At 48.9% G+C, this 20,939-nt stretch overlaps 2 protein-coding genes across 4 annotated transcripts in view; one reads left to right on the top strand and one right to left on the bottom strand.

Moving 5' to 3' along the window:
- KCNJ5 (potassium inwardly rectifying channel subfamily J member 5) overlaps positions 1-20,939 on the bottom strand; it is a 30,434-nt gene that overhangs the window by 6,545 nt on the left and 2,950 nt on the right. Inside the window, exon 2 of one of the 2 annotated variants that reach the window (XM_001113260.5) lies at positions 2,329-3,275. In XM_001113260.5, the coding sequence (XP_001113260.3) occupies positions 2,329-3,265 (937 nt within the window). In that variant the 5' untranslated portion in view covers positions 3,266-3,275. Of the gene's footprint in view, positions 1-2,328; positions 3,296-20,939 lie in introns of those variants that run through there. The other variant, XM_077964650.1, reaches the window with a different exon arrangement.
- Positions 8,303-20,939, top strand: part of KCNJ1 (potassium inwardly rectifying channel subfamily J member 1) — a 67,493-nt gene continuing 54,856 nt past the window's right edge. The window contains exons 1-3 of one of the 2 annotated variants that reach the window (XM_077964651.1): positions 8,497-8,755; positions 8,862-8,998; positions 9,893-10,060. In XM_077964651.1, the coding sequence (XP_077820777.1) occupies positions 9,938-10,060 (123 nt within the window). In that variant the 5' untranslated portion in view covers positions 8,497-8,755; positions 8,862-8,998; positions 9,893-9,937. Of the gene's footprint in view, positions 8,999-9,892; positions 10,061-20,939 lie in introns of both variants that reach the window. The other variant, XM_028834154.2, reaches the window with a different exon arrangement.

The raw sequence follows: 20,939 nt of genomic DNA, 5'->3' as shown, positions 1-20,939 counted from the left end.
TGCCCTATCTCCCTGGATCTCCCCTACAGTTTCTGGGACAGAGCAAGCATAGCCCAGGTTGTAGGAGGGGAAGGAGGACAAACCGTGAGGACAAGTGAACGGTGGGCCCCTGACTTCGAGGGAGGCATGGCTGGGGGTGTAGCAGGGCGGATAGCACTGGTTCCCTCCACTATGAGCCTGTGGGCGCTCTCCCCGCTGTGTGGCTGGCGAGTGAGGGCGGCCTTGGGGAGTGGTCAGGCATGCTATGATTTGTCCCCATGTCTCTCACCCAATCCCTTTTTTGTGACTCCAGTGTGGAGCTCTCACCCTGAAATGCAGCCTGGGTCCTGATTCTGACCCTAGAGCCAAGGACAGGGTGACCTGCAAGCCCCTAGCTCTGCAGGGAAAAGCTTCCTGCGTCCTGACTGTCCTTGGCCCCGGGGGCTGCCCACCTGCCACCATATGCTGCCTGCCAGGCTCCAGCCCCCAGCAGATGGCTGAGCAGCCCTCTGTGGCACCAGTCCCTGGAGCCTGTCATTGCCCTCTCCTGGTTCCACCGACTTCAAAATGGGAAGGCTTGTGGAGTCTGGGTCTGAGTCCCCTGCCCGGCAGCCAGCTTCCTGGGGTCTGAAAGGTGTGCTTGGCCATCTTTCTGACAGGCCCCTAGTATTTCAGGGGGGCAGAGTGGTGAGAGAAGCTCCAGATTTGTAAGTGGAAGAGCTGAATATGCGCACTCACTGTCTACATAATGCTTTTGAGGTTCAGCTTCGACATCTGTAAAATGAGACTGAAGCCAGCTCTACACTGTTGTTTGCAAGAATTAGAAAAATAGACATGCATAATTCTGAGTGTGATTGAGTTTCTAGAAGCCATCCTTAGGGCCTGACCAGCTGCTCATTGTACCTGGTTGGAAAGAAAGGGAGAGAGGGACAGAGAGAGAGAGAGAGAGAGAGAGAGAGAGAGAAAGGAAGGCACGAGGAAGAAACGAAATACGCAGGATGTCGGATTTTGCTGGGGGTGGGGTGGGGACTAGGATTCTCAGCCAGAGCTCAGGCGGTCCCAGGCCTTGGGATCCCTGGAGCCACCTCACAGAGGTCTGCCGTGGCTGAGTGGCTGAGGAATCGGGGGGTCCTTGGTTACCAGCTGCCGGTGAGTCAGTAGCTGAGCAGGGAGGTGCCATGCTGGCCACAAAAAGGGCATTTTCTTGGGCATATGTGGTTGTTGATGCCTCAGTATGGATGCATTGGTGTTTTTTTTTTGTAAGAAAGGAGCCTTGCCTGCCCTGGGTTCACTAAGCCAACCTTCTGCAACAACGCTGAGGGCTGGCTGCTCCAGAGGGGGCCCAGCCAAAAGAGCCCCTCCCCTGCAGCAAAGTTCTTTCCAAGTAAAGGATTGGTGAGAACCCTTTCGAGTTTAGGAAATTCTGCATCCTCTCCTTTCCCAGTGATGAGACTCAGTGGGTAAGGAGAGCGAGAAGTCCACTAGTCCACTGTAAAGAAACCAGTTCGCCTTTGTTTCGCCCTGTGATTACCAGAGCTATCTGAGCAGCAAGCTCTTCTGGGTAGAACACTTGTTCCAAGAAGGGGCAGTTTGGCCTGTTGGAAACAAGTGCTGGCTCTGGGGTCCCCTGCCTCAATTTCCACCCTGGCGCTATCACTCAAAAGTGCTTGCTCTTGGGCAAATAATTTAGCCTGTCTGTGTCCCTGTTTCTTTATTTGTACCTTAATAAAAACTATCTCAGCTGGGCACTGTGGCTCACACGTGTAATCCCAGCACTTTGGGAGGCCAAGACAGGTGGATCACAAGGTCAGGAGTTCAACACCAGCCTGGCCAACATGGTGAAACCCTGTCTGTACTAAAAATACAAAAATTAGCTGGGCGCGGTGGCGGGCACCTGTAATCCCAGCTACTCCAGAGGCTGAGGCAGGAGAATTGCTTGAATCTGGGAGGTGGAGGTTGCAGTGAGCCGAGATCGGGCCACTGCACTCTAGCCTGGGTGACAGAGCAAGACCCTATCTCAAAAACAAACAAGCAAGCAAACAAAACAACAACAACACCACCACAAAAAACCCCACTATCTTATAAGGCATGCGAGGACATTTGGCCAAATGATAGATGTTTATGGTTTAGGACAGTGCCTGAAAGTTGGGAGGCTCCTGTCAGTGTTAGCTGTTGCTATTACTCCATCTTGAGTAGCAGTACCACTCAAACCACAATTTAGGGATTGAACGTGTTGCCTGTGCCACCCCAGGACTCTCAGGCACAGACCTGCATCTTCTTGAGTCACAGTGGTCTAAGTCTGAAGTGTAAGTAGGGCCATTTGTGGCTAAGGAGGACAAAGCACCTTACCTGTGGCTTCCACCATCCCTTCTAGAATGACCACAACTTCGAACTCCTCCTGATGCAGCTGAGCCTGAGACATCTCCCAGAAAGGGCTCTTCTCGTTGATCTCGTGGGAGATGATCAGAGGAGACACCAGGAAGAGGCGGTCGTCGCCCGTGTCGAAGCCCACGTTGATGTCGGTCTGGTTCAGGGGGATGAACTCCCCCTCTTTGGTCTGCCGGGACTTGATGAGCTTGGCTCGGATGGAGGCCTCTACGATGTGGGAGTTGCGGAGGTCACCCACCCGGAACATGAGGCACAGCTTCTCGTCCCGCATGGAGATGACCGCATTGTTGGAAAACATGAGAGTCTCAGCTCTCTTCTTGGGCTGGCTGATCTTGACAAACATGCACCCCACCATGAAGGCATTGACGATGGAGCCCAGGATGGCCTGAACCAAGAGGAGTATAATCCCCTCCGGACACTTCTCTGTGATGACTCGGAAGCCATACCCAATGGTTGTTTCGGTCTCAATGGAGAACAGGAAAGCGGACACGAAGCCACTGAGGTTTTCAACACAAGGAATCCACTCTTGGTCACCAACATGGTCCAGGTCACCCCGGATGTAAGCAATGAGCCACCAAATGAAGCCGAAGAACAGCCAGGTGACGGTGTAAACCATGGTGAAGACGAGCAGGTTGAAACGCCACTTGAGGTCCACCAGGGTGGTGAAGAGGTCACTCAGGTACCGGTAGGTCTCCTGGACATTGCCGTGGTGCACGTTGCACTTGCCGCTCTTCTCCATGTAGCGCTGGCGCGGCTTCTTGCCCTCGGCCAGCAGGCGCGTGCGGTCTGTGGCAATGGGGACGTATTCGCGGGCCTGTTTGGGAATCCTCTTGGGGTCCCATGGAGTGACTCCAATCTCCATGTCCTGGTTCATGGCATTCCTAGAATCACCAGCCATAGCTGGGATGCTTTGAGTTAAAAAAGACATCATCAGGGAAGTGGGCTGTTCTGACTCACTAGAACACAAGATCAAAGGCCACTCCCGCCCCGGGGCTCTCCCAGGCTTCTCCTCTGGATCCAGGGGTCGGGGTGTAAAATCGTCAAGGGCAGGGGCCTCACTCTCTTACAGGGTTCTTTTGTATCCCTGGTGCCTAGTACAGAGTCTAGCACATAACAGATGCTCGATAGCTGTTTGTTGAATGAATACATAAACAACACCTAGGTGCAAAGTACACATTAAGTGTTAAAAGGGTTTGAGAAATGTGGGAGCAATTTTAAAAAGAATAATCACAACAGTTTATTAAATGTACTATGTCCCATGCATTCCATGTGGATTGTCGCTTATTATCACCACAGCAACTCACTGGCATTAGATATTGGAATTCCCACTATATAAACAACATATTGTTTGCTTATGAATCAGGCTTAATTCAAATCGTCTCTCTCCCACCATCAGATGGTAAGCTCCACAGGGGCATAAGTGTGTGTTCGTTTTGTTATGTGATGTTCCAAGCACTTAGAACATAGCCTGGCACATAGATGTATTCAAAAAGTACTTATTGAATAATTGAATGGATAAGAAAATGGGGTTCCAAAGAGGTTAAGTGACCCCCAGGCCACCAAATATTAGGCAGAGCTGATATTTGGATTCCTGCTCATCTGGCCCGAGCCTGTGCTGTTTCTTTCATTCCTTATTGTCTCCATTTATCTTGAGGCCTTTTAGCAGCAGACAGAAAGGAAGAGGCGGCACGTGTCTGATTTGTCGATTGGTCACTCCTACCATCTGAGTGTGAAGTCTGCGGCCATCTGAGCACTTATTAAAATGACAAATTGCTGTGTAGGCTCGCCATTAGAAAATTTGATTCCCTGTCCTCTAAGAAATTGAAATGGACAGGATGTTAATGACCCCAAGGCTCTTCAAAGGGCATAACGTGTTTGGGGGGTACCTGCCACACCCCCAAGAGATACCCAGACGCCTGCAGTACAGGTGTCGGATATTTCCCTCAAAACCCGTTTGACATGCTTTAAGACTCTCATGCAATTAGGAAAGACCTCTTTAATTAACAATAACAGACTACATTTCTGAGCACTCAGAAGCCAGGCACTGCACTAGGACATTTCTATCCATTAGCTGATTTAATCCTCACAACATGGTTAGATAAATACTATTATTATCCCCCCATTTTTCAGAAGAGAAGAATGAAGCTCATGTAGCATGTGGCCAAGTGAGGTTCTGGGTCTAAGTTTATCTGGCTGCAGCCCGAGGCCTGACCCATAGCACTCAGCACACAATGGCCAGCAGACACTGATGCTCCATGGCTCATGCTAAGGCTGATGACCTGCTCCCTCCAGAAAGTTCTATGAGCTTCCAGCCCTGGGAAACGTCACCTTAGGGGTACTATCCTTCAACCCTTCTTCCTCTTTATAAGCAAGCTTTCCCTGAATTCGCAGGTACCCTCCTTCCCAGGTATAGGGTCCCCCAGGAACCACCACTTACTTATCTGTCCTGATCAAGGAACACAGAATGCCTAGACTGCTCTGCCACCTGGCCAGCTGCATGTCTTTTCCTGCAGACCTGAGCCCTGGAAACATTCCCTGGCGCTGAAACCCTGTTTAGGTTGTCACCTGAAATACTGAAAGATCAAACATGTTGCTAAACATGTAGGAATTAGCCCAACTTTAGGCCAAGTAACTCCATAACCCAGAGCCCTTGCTGCAGACGTACCTAAACAGAGCATCTCTTTTCTTGCTGTCCATCATGAGGACCACTGCAGCGCTCTACATGTAAGTTCCCCTCATAAGTGCTTTGGAACCTGGTGCTTTCTTCTTTGGAATCTCAACTGACCCCATTTGGGGATGGTTTGGGTAGTCCCTTGCAGGAATTCCCCTGCCACCATTCTGAGGGTGACTCCAGCTGCAGGTTCCACCAGGCAGAATACCAGGAAGCTGTGTCCCCAGTGGAATAACCTGGAGAAAGGTCTGTCAACCATGGAGCCGACTGCCTAATGGCAAACCAAGGTAGATTCCAGCTGTCCCGGGAAGTCAGATGACCCTGGCAGGCCTTTTCCTGTGCTGCCTGAGTGGTTATAGCAATTTTAAAGTAACCTTTAAAACATCATATTGAAAGGTCATCTGAAGGGCTATTTGTCCCACATATCCATTGGCCATTTCCCACTCTGCATAGGGCCACCTGCTTCCTGCTCCTTCGTGTGGCAGTTAACAAAGATAAATGAGACAAGGAGGAAAATGCTTGGGGCTATCTTTGCAGAATCCCAAGCAGGAATTTGCTCTGCCTTAAGTGGGAGACTTCATCCTGAAAACCTGATCACAGACGCTCGGAGATGGTGGAAAATGCTGCTGTCCCAAGGCCCCGTGTATTCTGGACACCCCAGCTGCTGGAACCAAGATAGGGTTCCAATGGGGGTGCTGCTGCGGACTCCCTGAGCCACTGAGGTTGGGCAGGGCAGGCACAGTGCCCACAGGAATGAGTCATCGGCTGGGGCACATGGGAGCTCACATCCTCCTGTGCTCAGCTCTTTGGGGAAAACAGCTTGCTGCTGATTTTCTGCACTGTTTCCTTCTTTATTTTTAAACAACTTGCATAGATTCTTGCAGGCGAAGGCTTTGTGCTGTACTAGAAATGGGAAAATGTTTTCTAGGAGACTTCAGCCCAGATAGGAGAACTTTTTGCATCCGGCAGATAGGCAAAGGTGGTTTACTTTTGATTTGATATTGGGATGCATTCCAGTGCACTGGAATCATCTGCAGAAGTCATTCCTTGCTCAACCCAGGGTAACATTTGGATTCTAATGCAGTGTCCAACAACCTGCTTTGTGGTCCAAAGAAAAACAAACTTAACTTTCTTTGCTCAGTTTACTCTGCTATAAATCCCAGATAATATTCTCTGCCCCTCCAGCCCTGGGAGCCAATTGTAGGGATTCTTGGAAGGAATACATGATACAAACATAAATATAAATAAAATAAACATACGTATTCATAATCTCTCCTCAAATTGAATTTTAATGCAATATCCCATTAATTCCATTTTAAAGATGAAGAAAGAGAGGTAGAGAATATCTAAGACAAGGAGCTAAAGGCCCAGAGGGCAATTTGCAGGGCAAGCATTGGGCTGACTGGCATGGAGCCTCTACTGTTCAGATTTCTTTTAAGGGTAAGTAAAATCCCCATCCTTGAAACCCTGGCTTCCAGTGTTGTGTGCCTATCAAGTCAAAAGGATTTTCAGGGACAATGGAGATGAAATTCTTTAATCAGGTTTTTGAGATCCGTTCTATTAATTATGCACTCATTAAGCACACATTAATTGAGGAACTACTGTAGCGGAGCCCCTGTGCTAGGAGCTGGACATAAAGCAGTGAAGAAGATAAACGCAGAGCCAGCCCTCCCATTGTTGATATTCAAGCATTTCCTCTTTGAAGCTAGGGTTTTTACAGAACTGTCTGTAGAGGACAGACAGCGAGGAACGCCGTGGCTGGCCCAGGCAAGCCGAACATCCTAGCTACTCTCTGCAGGACGCAGGGAAAGGCACTGACTTGAGCAAATCCTATCAAGCCTCATCAAGCCTGTTACTGCTCTTCTTCCACCCTCTCCTGTGTCTGCGAATGGGAAGCTGTGCTGAGACATGAAGAAAGCTTTTGGAAAAGACAGAGCTTCAAGTCCAGCAAAGTGGTTTAATCCCTTTGATAGGAAAACACAAGTGGAGAAAGACTCAAAAGAGGCAAAATCAAAGGAAGTTGTATTTCAGATGATGCATTAGTGAATCTGACATCCATTTAGATGGACCTCTGGATTAAGAAGGTCAAACATCACGCACCCATAGGGAGGAAAACTTGGTGGTTTTCCTGGAGAGATCACGGCGTGGTCTGGAATGTCAGGAGTCGGGGCCACAGCAACTTGATAAGAGCCTTGCTTGGGGGTCAGCAGGGCTTCCTGGAGAGATCACTGGGCTGGGAGTGATTTTTCAGACTCAGTCTCCCTATCTGTGATCACAAACATCTCTATCAATTTCCTACTTTCTCTCTCAGATATGCTGGATCAAAATGTACATTCCCTGAGCTTTGAAACATGGGATGAGGTTGGAGGAAGAGGAATGGAGGAGGGTGTGCTTATGTCTCATATGGAGATATTTGTATACTCTTCTATGGGAATATATATGACTGTACTCATAGGAAAATGCTCCAAACTGGTTGGTGAATAGGCTGCCCCTCTCCCCTCAAGGCCCTTTAGGGTTAGCAGGAAGCGTTCAAGGTGTTACACTTGAATGTAACACCAGAATACATGCTGGTGACAGGGAAGGCACTTATAAGTAGGCAGAATTCCAAGACACCCTGGTGATTCCTGCCCCCTTGTATACACCCCCTGAGGAACCCCAGGAAATCCTCACTCCCATGACTGGGGCATGTCATATGGCAGAGCTGACTTGAAGAAAGAAAGTTCGTCGGGGATGAGCTTGACCCAGTCATAAGCCCTTTGAAGGGACTGGGCTTTTCCTGAAGTAGGAGATTCAAATTATTAGAGGAATTAGACAGAGGGAGGTTTTTTTTCTTTTGCTGGTTTTAAAGATGGAGGGGGCCACAGAGCAAGGAATGTGGGTGACCTCTGGGAGCTGAGAGCAGCCCCCAGCTGAGAGCTAGCGAAAAAATGAGGACTTCAGTCCTACAACCACAAAGACCTGAATTCTGCCAGAACCACAGGAGCTTGAAGGGGGCCCTGAGTTCCACATGAGAATGCAGGCCTCGCTGACACCCTGGTTTTGGCCTTGTGAGAACAGAGCAGAGAACACAGTCGCATCGAGCCTGGACTTCTGACCTACAGAACTGTGAGCTAATAAATGGGTGCTGTTTCCAGCCATTATGCCTGTGGTCATCTGTTATGGCAGAAATAGAAAATTCGGTCCAGAAAGGGAAGCCGGATCATAAACAGTGAGGAAGGCTGACTCTGGCATCAGATGACCTAGGTTCCTATTTTGCCTGGAGCTGAGGCACATTTGGAAAAGTTACTTCTCTAAGCCTCCGTTGCTTTATTTGCAAAATGGGGATAACAGTACTCACCAAGAAGAGCTGCTGCGAAGATGAAATGAAAAGTGTGTGTACAGTGCCTGGCTTACGGGAGCCCTCCTGAGAGGTAGTTCCTACGATTTTCCACCAGGGGGCAGGGCTGGGAAAAGGCGTGGGGCTGAGGGGCCGGAGTGCTTCAAACAACTCAAGAATAAGGAAGGAGAATCAAGAAGTCCCGAATTCCTACGGAGTGTCTGCATCGTGCTCCCACTCCCAGGAGAGAGACGTTATCTTCAGTTTACAAAAGCGGAAAACAGGAGAGAGTTTAAAAACCTCGCCCGGAGTCGCACAGCTAGCGCTGCAGGCCCTCCGGCTTCCGCCTCAGCTGCCCTCGATGAGCGCATGCCTGGAGGCCCCGCTCGGCTGCAGCGCCGGTGGGACTGGGAACCCGTGCCCCTTTCCTCCCCCCGCCCCGCCCCCCAGAAGCCAAGCCTGAAGAATTGTCTAAGAACTTTCCTTTTCGTCCCTCCCACGACTAAGGTCCAGGTCCCAGGAGTTTCCCTTGCACCTTCATCCCTGGCCCTGCAGAGGCCTGCTTCTCGCTTCCAGGGTCGCCAGAGCGCCCCTCCCGCCACCCGTCGATCTCCTGGCCGGATCCTGGGAGAGAAGCAGAGGAGGTTGGGACGGGAGATGGGGGCTGAGACTGGGGAAGGGAGCCTGGGAGAGATGGGGAGGGAGGCTGGGACTGGGGAGCCTGAGGGCGGCGGGAACCGGGAGTCCTGAGCGCCGCAACCTCTAGCCTGGCCTCGGAGTGTGACACACTCCGCGGGGGACGAAGCCCCCACTGGGGCTGGATAAGGCGATGCTCGCCGCCTGGGTTCGGCCCCCTAGTCAGCTGCAACTCCGCGGCGGCGGCGGAGGTGGGGCTGGGGGATGCAGGCTGGGAGGGTGAGAGCCAGGAAGAGCCTGCGGAGGGGAGACAGAGGCCCTGTCCCCAGGGAACGGGCGTGGGGAGGCCTTTGGCAGTGCCGGGGACTCCCCACCAGCGAGTCTGTCTTCCTTCCAGCGGCCCCAGCCACCTGGAGGCTGTGCCCAAACCACACAGGTGGACAGGATCCTCCCAGGGGCCAGTCCTGGTTTCCCAGGTTTTCACAATTACTAATCTTAAAACAAAACAAAATTATCTTCAAGTGTAGTAGAAGAGGTTTAATGGCGCAGAGCCTGGTGGTAATAAATCTTTAAAATTCCTTCAGGTATTTCATTCAAAAACCTCACCATTTTGCAGCTATTTGTTCTATCAACTTAGGTCTGTGTCTATTTTTGAATTCCTGAATGTTTTACGGGTTTACTTTTGGAGCCTGTTTGTTTCATAGCACATGAGGGAGTAGGTGTGAAGTCCCAGTGGAAACTGACACAGGGCTTCACTCATTCAGTCAATTAGTCAATCAGTGAACCCCCGCTCAACACCCACTGGGTGTTTGAATTATGTCGAGCTCTGGGGACACTTCGCTGGCATTCCTGTGCTTTCCATTCCTGGGGATCTGGCTAAAATGCAGGTTCTGATTCTCTAGGTCTGGAGTTTCCAGAGTCCGCGGTTTTGCTAAGGAGCTGCAGTGATGTTGATGCGGCTGGTCCTCAGTGCACACCTGAGTAGCACGACCTCTCTGCCCTGGACACACGCTGCCATCAGCTGGGAGCTGGACAACGTGCTGATGCCTAGTCCCAGAATCTGGCCCCAGGTGAGTCCAACAGGCAATTAGATTGAGGACCCTTGATGCATTCTCTGTCCAAAAGGAGTTCCCGGTCTGGTGGGGAGTATACAGGAAAAAAAAAAAAAAAAAAAAAAAAAGTGCAATAGAGAGTGAGAGAGAGGCCAAGGTGCAGTTCTGAATTTGGCATGTCTGGGGCTGGTGAGGAAGGGTCAGGAAGGCCCTGGTAAGGAAGGTGCCCAGTGAGCAGGATGAGGTGGCAGAGCCTTGTGGGCATGAGAACAGGGGAACAAACAGTAATAAAAGTTCGGGCATGGAATCCCTGTTATGTGCCATCTTTGTGTTGAGTGTTTTTCGTGCATTGTATCATTTAATCCTCAAACAGATCTATGAAGTCTGGTTTAGTCGCCTCATTTTACAGGTCACAGAAGCAGAGTGATTCAGTAGCTTGCTTCAGGCCACGGTTACTAAGCTGTGGACTAGGTTTTGTCTGATTCCAAAGGCTCTGAGTGCAGCCACTGCTGCTGGGGAGGTTGTTCCTCCTGAGCCCTCTGGGTGTGACCAGGTTGTTCTGAGCCCCCGGGGGGATCAAGCCCTGAGAAAACTGGCCCTGGCTGGAGCCAGATCCACACCAGCCTGATCTGCACCAGGGAAGGAATTCATGATTTCCTGCTGTGTGGCCCACTGTGCACAGGCTGCCCAGCAGCTCGAGTCACTTCCCGCCAACCAGGGCTGTGTTCTCCCTCTCCCTCCTGCTCCCCTCCAGCATGCTCCCTATTCATCTAACAGCTGCTCCTCTTATTGTGGTTAGACTTTTTCTAACCACAATACTTGCCCCCAAAGGTCCCCGATTGCTCCAAGGAGATAAGGTGTCCATGCGTCCCAGGTAGCACCTGCTGTTCTGGCAGCATCACCAAGAGTGCCCCGTCGCTCTCTGAAGGTCTGCTTGGACAATGGCGCCCACAGTAGAAACAAGGGCACTAACTAGCAGCCGCTGATTTCATTCTTAACACGCCTTTACTGGATTCTCCTTCTTCTAAGGCAGGTCTGCCTCTGCCAGGAGTGAGGGTAATGCCTCCTCACTCTGGAATTTCTCTGCTGGGCAGGATGTCCATGTCATAGTAACCAGAACCTGTGGGTCTTGTGCTGAGCTCTGCCGCCTACACCCGCGGCTGTGGCTGTGTGAGGTCAGCGAGCGCAGCTGCTGGATCGGGTTCTTCCGACACAGACACACTCTACATCCTTCTTGGTCCCGTGCAGTTAGTAGGCTTTCTCCTATTTCTATTTAAATGGGATGTCTTAGACCCTCATTTTCATATTTTGATGTAGAGAAACATTTAAAATATTGCATTGTGTTTATTCTAGGAAAAGCAAATATACAAACCCATGATAAATGTGACCAAAACTTCCCCTGGGTTTGGGGGACATGGTAGGGGGTGGTGGGGACTGTGGTGAGCTGTACACACATGCAGTTCTAAAGCGGCAGCCGCGACTCGCCTCTAGTTTATTATTGCGTTGCCATGCCGTGGAGCCAGTACTGCAAGATCCTCCTTTTGCTTTTTCCAGAAAAGCCAGAAATTAAACTTTTGAAGATGAAATTTCTCTTTTTCCATGTTGACCACTAATTCAACAGTTTTTGAAAAAGTGAGCAAGCCATAGAAGATCTCTGTGTGAGTCGGATTCAGTCTGTCAGCTGCCGGTTTGTAGTTCTGGGCTAGGGAGTCAGAGGCCTTTTCCTCCCATGGCTACGTTGGGCTGCTTTGTGAGTTAGGCTGAGTGGTGGTAGGAGTTGTGGTAGTGCCACTAGATTCCTCTCAGCGCCTCCCTGTTTGCACTAACAGATCTGCCACAAACATTACCTGCCAGTCCTCAGGACAGTGAAGGCAGGAGGCCCGGCAGGAAGAGGAGGGCTCAATCTGCAAGGCCCATGATAGCAGAGAGGGCCACCTGGGCTGCCCCCTCAGTGCCCATCAGCCTGGTTCCCATGGTCCTAACTAGCTCTGTTGCCTTGCCAACAGCCCTGTGCTCCCCAGCCCCCTCCACCATGCAGATGGCTGCTATGACATCCCTGTTCCTTAAAGTGTGGGGTTCCTTGCTGCCCTCTCCTCCCTAACTGGCACCCCGTGCAAACCTGCTGCAGAGAACTGCGTCTTGGGCAATGGCAATAGTCCTCCAGTTCACCAACAGTAAAAATGGTCTCAATGGGGAGAGATTTCTGACTGCAAGCGCTCTGAGTCCTTCCAGAGGAGGGCTGGAGAGACAGGAGGGGGGATCAGGCAGCCTCCTGAGCTGGTTCCTGGCGCCGATGTAATGGATGCTGATTATCAGCGGTGAGGGCATCCCGGAAAGGATGGAAAGGACTGCAGAGCTGTGCGAGATGAGTGGGATGAGGCCGCAGGTGCTGATTTTTATGCCCAGGATGCTCCTGGCTGTCATGGACTCCCAGAGCTCCAGGCATGCATAGCTCTTTCACCTCTTCTCCAAGCAGAATGCCCCAGAAAGGCCGCCTCTATTATCCAGAGTGGCTAGAGTCTCCGGTGGCTGTGCGCGGGGACTGAGGGCCAGAATCAGGGCAAGGGGCTTTCAGTGAAACGCAGAGCCAGGCAGGGACAGCGCGGATCTCGGAACAGTCTGTGTCAGATGGGACACTTCATCCCCGCGGAGCTGTCCGTGCACACGATGTTCTCTGATTGCCAAGCTGTTAAGGGCTCCGTGGAAGGGAGCTGCTGGGAAGGCGGACGAGGCATCTCAGGCGGGTGAGGGGCTCTGCTGCATTGGCCTTGCTCACACCGACCATCCCTGGGGAGCTGTCACTGGCACCCAGGTCTCCCCTTCTCAGCGCATCCTGTGCCTCCATTCTGGGCTGCCTCTGTCCCTCGAAGGGGAGCTCCCCACATGGGTGGGATTATTGTTGAGAACAAAGTTAAGGTGTTGACGAGGATGCAGGACTGAGGTTGATCCCAGAGTCACTCAGTTGTCCCTCATTTTGCTCAGAGACACCCTGACCAGGACAAGCTCTTTATGGAGCATCTTTCCTGTCTGTGCCACATTCTCCATGGCCTTTGCACTCTTTTTGCTTTTGCTTTAAACACGTCGTCAATTCATTGCCTGCGCAGCTTGTACTGCCTTTTGGTTTTTCTTTGCAGAACAGCTCTGGAATTGAAGTGTGTGTGCGTGTGTGTGTCCGTGTGTGTGTGTCTGTGTGTGTGTGTGCGTGTGTGTGCACGTGCGCGTGTGTGTGTGTGTGTGTGCATGTGCGTGTGTGTGTGTGTGTGCGCGCGCTGCTCTGGACTAGGAGCCTTACATGTGTTAACACACTTGATCAGCTCAGCAACACTGTGGATTAAGTGTTTTATGTCCATTATTCAGATCAGGAGACTGAGGTTCAGAGCAGGGAGGGAACTTGTCGGAGGAACATGGCTCGCAAGCAGCAGAACCTGGGTTTGAACTGACAGCGGCCTGACTTCAGAGCCCACGCTTTCCCACGCTCCTACTGCACACCCATTGGAGTCCAGCCATCTTGGTTCTGAATCATAACCCTGACTCTCCTGGCCACATCCTGTGCTCCACATTACATGTTACTCTAGAGTTACCACCCTGGGTCTCTTTCCCATATAAGACATAGAAATACTACTTGTGGAAATCCTAACGTTCCTGACATCTCTGCCATTTTATCATGAACAATCCTATCCTGCCAAATACTGGTGTGATGTACTTGGCCCCCTGGATTGGATTGGTATAGGTTAAGGGCAGATATAAGGTCTCAAATAATCCCGGTATTCCTGTATGTGGAGTTATTATTATGGAATAATAATGGCAGTTTGCATCTCTGTTGGGCTCTTCCAGCTCCGGTGTTGGCTCATGAGAATCCTATCACATTAGTCCCCTTTTATAGTTGGATAGTGGGGCTTGCCAGAGGGCACACTAATTTGGGTTAACTCGTTCCCAGGATTCTGGCATTGTAGACACAGAAACACCTACTGTGGAGTTTTGCGTAATAGAAACACTGAAAGATTTAGCAACAGGTCTGCCAGGCGGTCCTGACTTCTGGCTGCACAACAAAGGGGGGCGGTTGGTGCCAAATGGGGCAACAGAAAGTGAGTTTGGGGCCTGCAGAGCCTCGGGTAGCCCAGACAACCGGGAGAGAATGGGCCGCTTATTCCAACTCCATCCTTGGAGGATTCCCCACCACAAGTCTAAGGAAGTAATAAAACCTCATGCATTATTTTCTGATATCTGGAGAGAAACACGTACCCTAGAAATGCTGTGGACTGATTCCACAGTTACTTTGTCATTAAAGAAACCAAAATACTGAGAGGTCACCATAAACACAAAAAGGCAGAGAGAGAAGGATTAAATGGTGTTTCATGTAAGGATTTTTAAAGGGAGGCAGAATTCTAGTCTGAAAGGAGAGCAGGCAGATCTGGCATTTTGCTTGAGGAGTTCAATTCTTTGGAGAAAATACAGAGACAAAAAGACCATTTTGATGGTATTTAAAATATCCCTCTGTCCAGCATATCTAAGTGAGTCTAAATATATTCAGCAGTTTTTTAAAGGGCAGATATCAGGCCCGATTCAAGGTATGGAATATAGATTTGAAAGGCTTAGTGACAGGTGAGTGCCTTTCAAGTAACTTAGCATCACAGATGAAGCCCGTGATTGAGCACTGCACCTATGGAGCAGGCGCGTGAGCTTGTGACTGAGCTTCCCACCTACCAGCCTCCCATTTGCTTAGGATGAGTAGTTTTCTGCCCTCCTTGGTGAGCCGCTGTGGGCCACTCACCACTCCTTACACCCCTTCCCTTTAGTACTTAGCTATGGCTTACTTGCAAAATCCACATGCACCCTCCTGGATCCCACAGACGATGTATGAAAAATCATGGCCATGAAAAGGGCACGGAAATCAAATTAATTAATTTTGCCTTTTCCCCACATTTGTTTCTGTCTGTCTGGTACTTTTCCTTTTTAAGCCTACCATCTCTTTGAAAGTGAGCCGCACAGTGATAATCCATTTTCCTCATTGTAACCCCACAGTGTATGTATTCCACATTAAATAATAAAAGGGATTAATAATTAAATCAAAATGAAAAACCACTTGTTTCCTCTCTATAACCCAAGGGACAGATTTCCTGGGCTGGTGCCAATTTATCAGTGATGATTAGGCAATATGAGGTAGAAGTGCACAGAGATGACAGCCTGAAAGCAAGGTAATTAGAATTTGAATATATTAATATACAAGTGAACAGGATCAGATGGTGTGGGAAGGTAAATGTGAGAAAGAGCCAGGGAAACTGGACATAACAGGTAAAATCCCAATAATTATAGCTACCTACTGGGGCTGTACCATATACCCAATTTTATTCCAAATGCTTTACATTTCAGAAAAGGTATCAGGTAGATACTGTTCTCCCCATTTTATAGATGAGAAAACTGAGGTGCAGGAGGGTGAGTCAACTGTCCTGAATCTAGTAAGTGATTGACCTGGATTTGAACTCAGGTTGAGTGACCCTTGGAGTCACACTCGATGTCTGAGCAACTCCACAAAAATGGAATGCTTAAATGATCCAGGAAAGAGGAGAGAGACAAATACCGTGGGAGAAGAAATGAAACAGAAAAGTCTGGTGAGAATAAGAGAAAAACAATGTGAAAGAAATAGGAAAGGCCGGCAGTGGTGGCTCAGACCTGTAACCCAGCATTTTGGGAGGCCGAGGCAGGTGGATTACCTGGGGTCAAGAGTTTGAGAAGAGCCTGGCCAACATGGTGAAACCCCAACTCTACTAAAAATACAAAAAAATTATCTGGGCGTGGTGGTGAGCACCTGTAGTCTCAGCTATTCGGGATGCTGAGGTATGAGAATCCTTGAACTCAGGCAGCAGAGGTTGACAGTGAACCGAGATTGCACCACTGTACTCCAGCCTGGGTGACAGAGTGGCACTCTGTCTCAAAAAAAAAAAAAAAAAAAAGAAAAGAAAAGAAAGAAAGAAAGAGAAAGAAAGAAAGAAGAGAGAAAAATTAGAGTAAGGAGTTGAGAATGAAAGAAGGATAAAAAAAAAAAGCAAAGGATAAGGAAAGACAAAGTGAAGTGTAAGTGGATGTGGGCATCAGAATGAAAGCTGAAGAAGAAGAAAGAACGAACAGATGAGGGACCCAGCTGAAGGGAACTGCGTCTTGGTGCTTGCCATGGGATACTGCTCATGTGCTATCTTATTTGACTTTCCCATGGCATTTCAAGGTAGGTATTACCAGACACGTTTTACAGAAAGAGAACTGAAGGTCTGAAAGACTAATGTCCAAGGTCACACAATTAGTGACAATTACAAAATGCCAAAGAGAGAAACTGAAGAATAGCAAATAAATGGAGAAACATACTGTATTCATGGATTGGAAGACTCAATATAGTAAAAATGTTGATTCTCTCTGAATTCGTATACAGATTCAATGCAATTTCTATCAAAATATCACAAGATTTTTTATAGACATAGATAAAATTATTCTAAACTTATGTGAAAAGGCAAAGCAACTAGAATAGATAAAACAATTTTGGAAAAGAATAAAGTGGAAGGAATCAGTCTATACAAGTTCAAGACTCATTACATAACTGCAGTGATCCAGACTATGTGGTATTGGCAGAAGGATAGACACATAGATTGATGGAACAGAACAGAGAACCCAGAAATAGACCTTTGCAAATATGCCCAACTTATTTTTGACAAAAGTGCAAAAGGAATTCAGTGGAGGAAACAGTCTTTGCAACAAATGGTGCCAGAGCAATTGCACATTTTTAGGCAAAAAAAAAGAACCTTGACCTAAGTCTCAGACTTTATACCAAAGTTAATTCAAAATGCATCATGAACTTAAATATAAAACAATAAAACTTTCTAGGGAAAAACATGGGAGACACTCTTCAAGATCTAGGGCAGGCAAAGAGTTCTTAGACTTGACAACAAAAGCACAATCCATAAGAAGAAAAACTGGTCAATTAAACTTCCATCAAATTAAAAACACTTGCTCTTAAAGACTCTGTTAAGATGAAAAGGCAAAATTACAAAATAGGAGAAAACATTTGTAAATTACATATCTGACTGACAAAGGACTGGTATCTAAAATATATCCTTAAAAATTCTCAAAACTCAACAGAAACAACAACAAAAGCCAATCAAATTAGAAAATGGGCAAAAGACGTGAGAGGATATCTGGAGGGCAAATAAGCACATAAAAAGATGGTCAACAGGCCAGGCATGGTGGCTCATGCTTGTAACCCCAGCATTTTGGGAGGCTGAGGTGAGCAGATCACCTGAAGTCAGGAGTTTGAGACCAGCCTGACAAACATGGTGAAACCTCGTCTCTACTAAAAATACAAAAATTAGCCAGGCGTGGTGGCACGCACCTGTAGTCCCAGTTACTTGGGAGGCTGAGGCCAGAGAAGCACTTGAACTCAGGAGGCAGAGGTTGCAGTGAGCCGAGATCACACCACTGCACTCCAGCCTGGGCGACAGAACAAGGCTCTGTCTCAAAAAAAAAAAAAAAAAAAAAAGATGGTCAACGGCATTAGTAATCAGGGAAATGCAAAATAAAACCCCAACAAGATAGGACTAGAATGGCTAAAATAAGAAATAGTGACAATAACAAATATTGGCAAAAATGCAGAGAAACTGGATCACTGATACATTGTTGGTGGGAGTGTAAAATGGCATAGTCACAATGGAAAACAGCTTGAGAGTTCTTTGAACAAAAAAAAACAACTAAACATACAACTACCAGATGACCCATCAATTACACTTCTGTGCATTTATCCCAGAGACATGAAAACCTATGTACCTATGTTCACACAAGAACCAGTACACAAATGTTTATAGCAACTTTATTCATAATTGCCCCAAAGTGAAAACATCCCGGATGTCATTCAGTAAGTGAATGGTTAAACAAGCAATGGTACCTTCCCACTATGGTACATTCCCACTACTCAGCAATAAAAAAACCACACACACACACCCCACCCCCACCCCCAACAAGCACACAGGCACACCCCCGAATGAATCTCCAGAGAATTTTGTTGAGTGAAAAAGGCCAATCCCAAAAGATTACATCCTGTATAATTCTACTTCCATAACATTCTTGAGATGACAAATACAGACAAGTGATTGCCAGAGGTTAAGGAGAGGGCGGGGTGGGATGGAAGTGGGCGTGGCTATAAAAGGGCCACATAAGAGATACTCTTGGTGACAGAAATGTTGTTTTCTTATCAGTTATGTATTCGTTTTGATGGTGTACTACAGTTTTGCAAAATATTACCACTGAGAGAAACTGGATGAAGGGAGTGGCAGATCTCTGTTCATTATTTCTGAAACTGCATGTGAATGTATAATCTCAAAATCAAAGCGTTTAGTGGAAAAATAAGGAATGACTGCAGTAAAGAGATGGAGTTAAAGAAGCATAAATGCACTAAACGGCATCCATGATCAAGAGAATGAGTGAGGCCGGGCGCGGTGGCTCACGCCTGTAATCGCAGCACTCTGGGAGGCCGAGGCGGGCGGATCACAACGCCAGGAAATCGAGACCATCCTGGCTCACACCGTGAAATCCCGTCTCTACTGAAAATACAAAAAATTAGCCGGGCGAGGTGGCGGGCGTCTGTAATCTCAGCTACTCGGGAGGCTGAGGCAGGAGAATGGCATGAACCTGGGAGGTGGAGCTTGCAGTGAGCCAAGATTGTGCCACTGCACTCCAGCCAGGGGGACAGAGCGAGACTCCGTCTCAAAAAAAAAAAAAAAAAAAGAGAGAGAGAATGAGTGAAAAAAAGACAAAAATGGAGGGGAAGAAAGAACCAAACTGAGAAAGAGAGAGGGAGAGGAAGAGAAGGAAATAAAATGTGACGGAGCATGAGTATTTAGGAGGAGTCAGGGGACATTGAAAGAGAGGCAGGAGAGGTGGTCGGGGCTGGGGGCAGCCGCAGGCCCAGGCCTCCCTCCCTACTGCCCTGTGTCTAGCCTTGGCTCTCTCCTCTCCAAACCGCTCCCTGGGCCCCTTCTACCCTTTCACCAGCAAACCTGTTTCTCAAGCCCCCTTAGAAGCCTTCCCTGCTCCCCCAGGGCAGCCCGCCTTCACCCCTGCGGCTCCTGTGCCTCTCCGTAAGGGCACGCAGCACCAATGCTGAAGTCTCTCCCGGCAGCTCTGCCGCCCCCAGGCAGTGGTCTGAGAGCTCCTCCGGCGGGCGGCAGGCCTGGTGTGTAAGATCCGCCCCCTCCCCCGTCTAACTCAGGTGCCTGCACAAGGTCTGGCCTGTGATAGGAGCTCCCTACTCATTTTCTGAGGGAGTTCATCTGGAGAAGGACACTTCACAAAGCAACCTGACTTGGCTGGGGAAGCTTTCATACTGTGACATCCAGTGGGCCAGTTCCTGGGGCCTGGCACCCATGGCTTCTGCTGGCACTGCTGGACAATCCCCCTTGCTGGAGCAGAAGCAGCACCTCCCACTGCCCCGGGCTCTAGGCACCAAGTCCTCAGCAGTGCCCTCCTCCCTGGGGTTAGAGGAGTGGGGGGCACACTCTAAGGGGGAGATACAGGTTTGGTTCCAGGAAGCATCTGAGGTCCTGTTGGTTCTTGCACTGCGCCCCACTCCCATTTTCCTTTCTGAGCAGCAGGAAATAACGTAAGATGATAGCATTGGACCTCCCTGATTGTAAAGTGGGGTGCCTGAAACCTGAGAGAAGGTATAGTGTGGGCAGCACACCCAGTCCCGGACCACCAAGTCAGAGGGGATGAGAATGAGACTCTGAGTTTGCTCTCTCCTTCCCTCCCCAACCCCTCCATTTCTCCCCCACCCTCACCCTTTCCTGCCCCCAAACTCTCTGGCCATCCTATTGATTGATCCCTGGTGACCAGGAAGTGCCATTGCAACCTGCCAACTGGTCAGATGATCCATGACGTTTGCCCTCAGCTTGCTCTGGTCTGGAACGATAATGGATGTTAACAGTTTAAGCACTAGCCAGGATCTCCAGGGTCACATGTTAAAGCTTTGGCTCTACCATTTAACTTAGCACGGCTCTTGGCAAGGGTTCCCGCCATCCTGGGCCCTGCTGACTAGAATAGCTCCCTTATCAGAATGTCAAGGTAGGAGGAGCTAGATAAGCTGCTGCTGCCCAGGCAGGGCCTTCAGAGGCAGCCGCTCATGCCAGCCCTGGCTGGCAGAACGTCAGAAGGGGAAGCTGTCCACTCTGTTTTAAAACAATTCCAGAGAAGGCCACTCCACAAGTCTTTTTGAAAAATACACTCAGGTATTCTTATTCAAATACCTCACTACATTCCTCTGAACTGGAACTCCCATTCTTCTTGTTTTTTCTTTAGAAAAAAAAAAAACCAGAAAGATTTCTCCATGTCTGACAACTATCTTAACAGTTATCTGATGACGGATCCGCTCTTGGAACACACTGCCAGCCCTCAGTGACCTGTCTATAGCTCACACACAGTGAACATTTTCATCCAAAAATAGCCCCTTTGAGCTACCTATGGAGTCCCTGACCCCTGCCTTCTCTCCACCATCCTTCCACCTCCAGCCTAAATGGTCAATCAGTATTGGCTCAGAAAATGCAAGTTTGCTAATATTCTCCTAAACAAAAAGCATAACCCTGCCCCAACGATCACATTCCAAGGTTTTCAAAAATTAATGATTTCTGGCACATGATAGGTGATCAAACGAATGGTTGTTGAACCAGAAAAACAACAACAACAACAATGTAGAAGTGGATGCAGTTTTCAAGTACGTGAAAGCACAGCACACCCGTTTGTGGCTTCGCCCACAGCAGGCAGGAAGAAGCAGGTGATTTGGAGGGCACGTGGGAACCAGAGACTGGGCATTCTAGTCATTTCTTCCCTCTGTGGGGGTTTACTTCATCACAGATGACTAGAGCAG

This window comes from Macaca mulatta, chromosome 14 (genome assembly GCF_049350105.2).
Source record: "Macaca mulatta isolate MMU2019108-1 chromosome 14, T2T-MMU8v2.0, whole genome shotgun sequence".
Classification (NCBI taxonomy): domain Eukaryota; kingdom Metazoa; phylum Chordata; class Mammalia; order Primates; family Cercopithecidae; genus Macaca; species Macaca mulatta.
The sequence above is the reverse complement of the archived record's forward strand: the minus strand, read 5'-3'. Positions and strand labels throughout refer to the sequence as shown.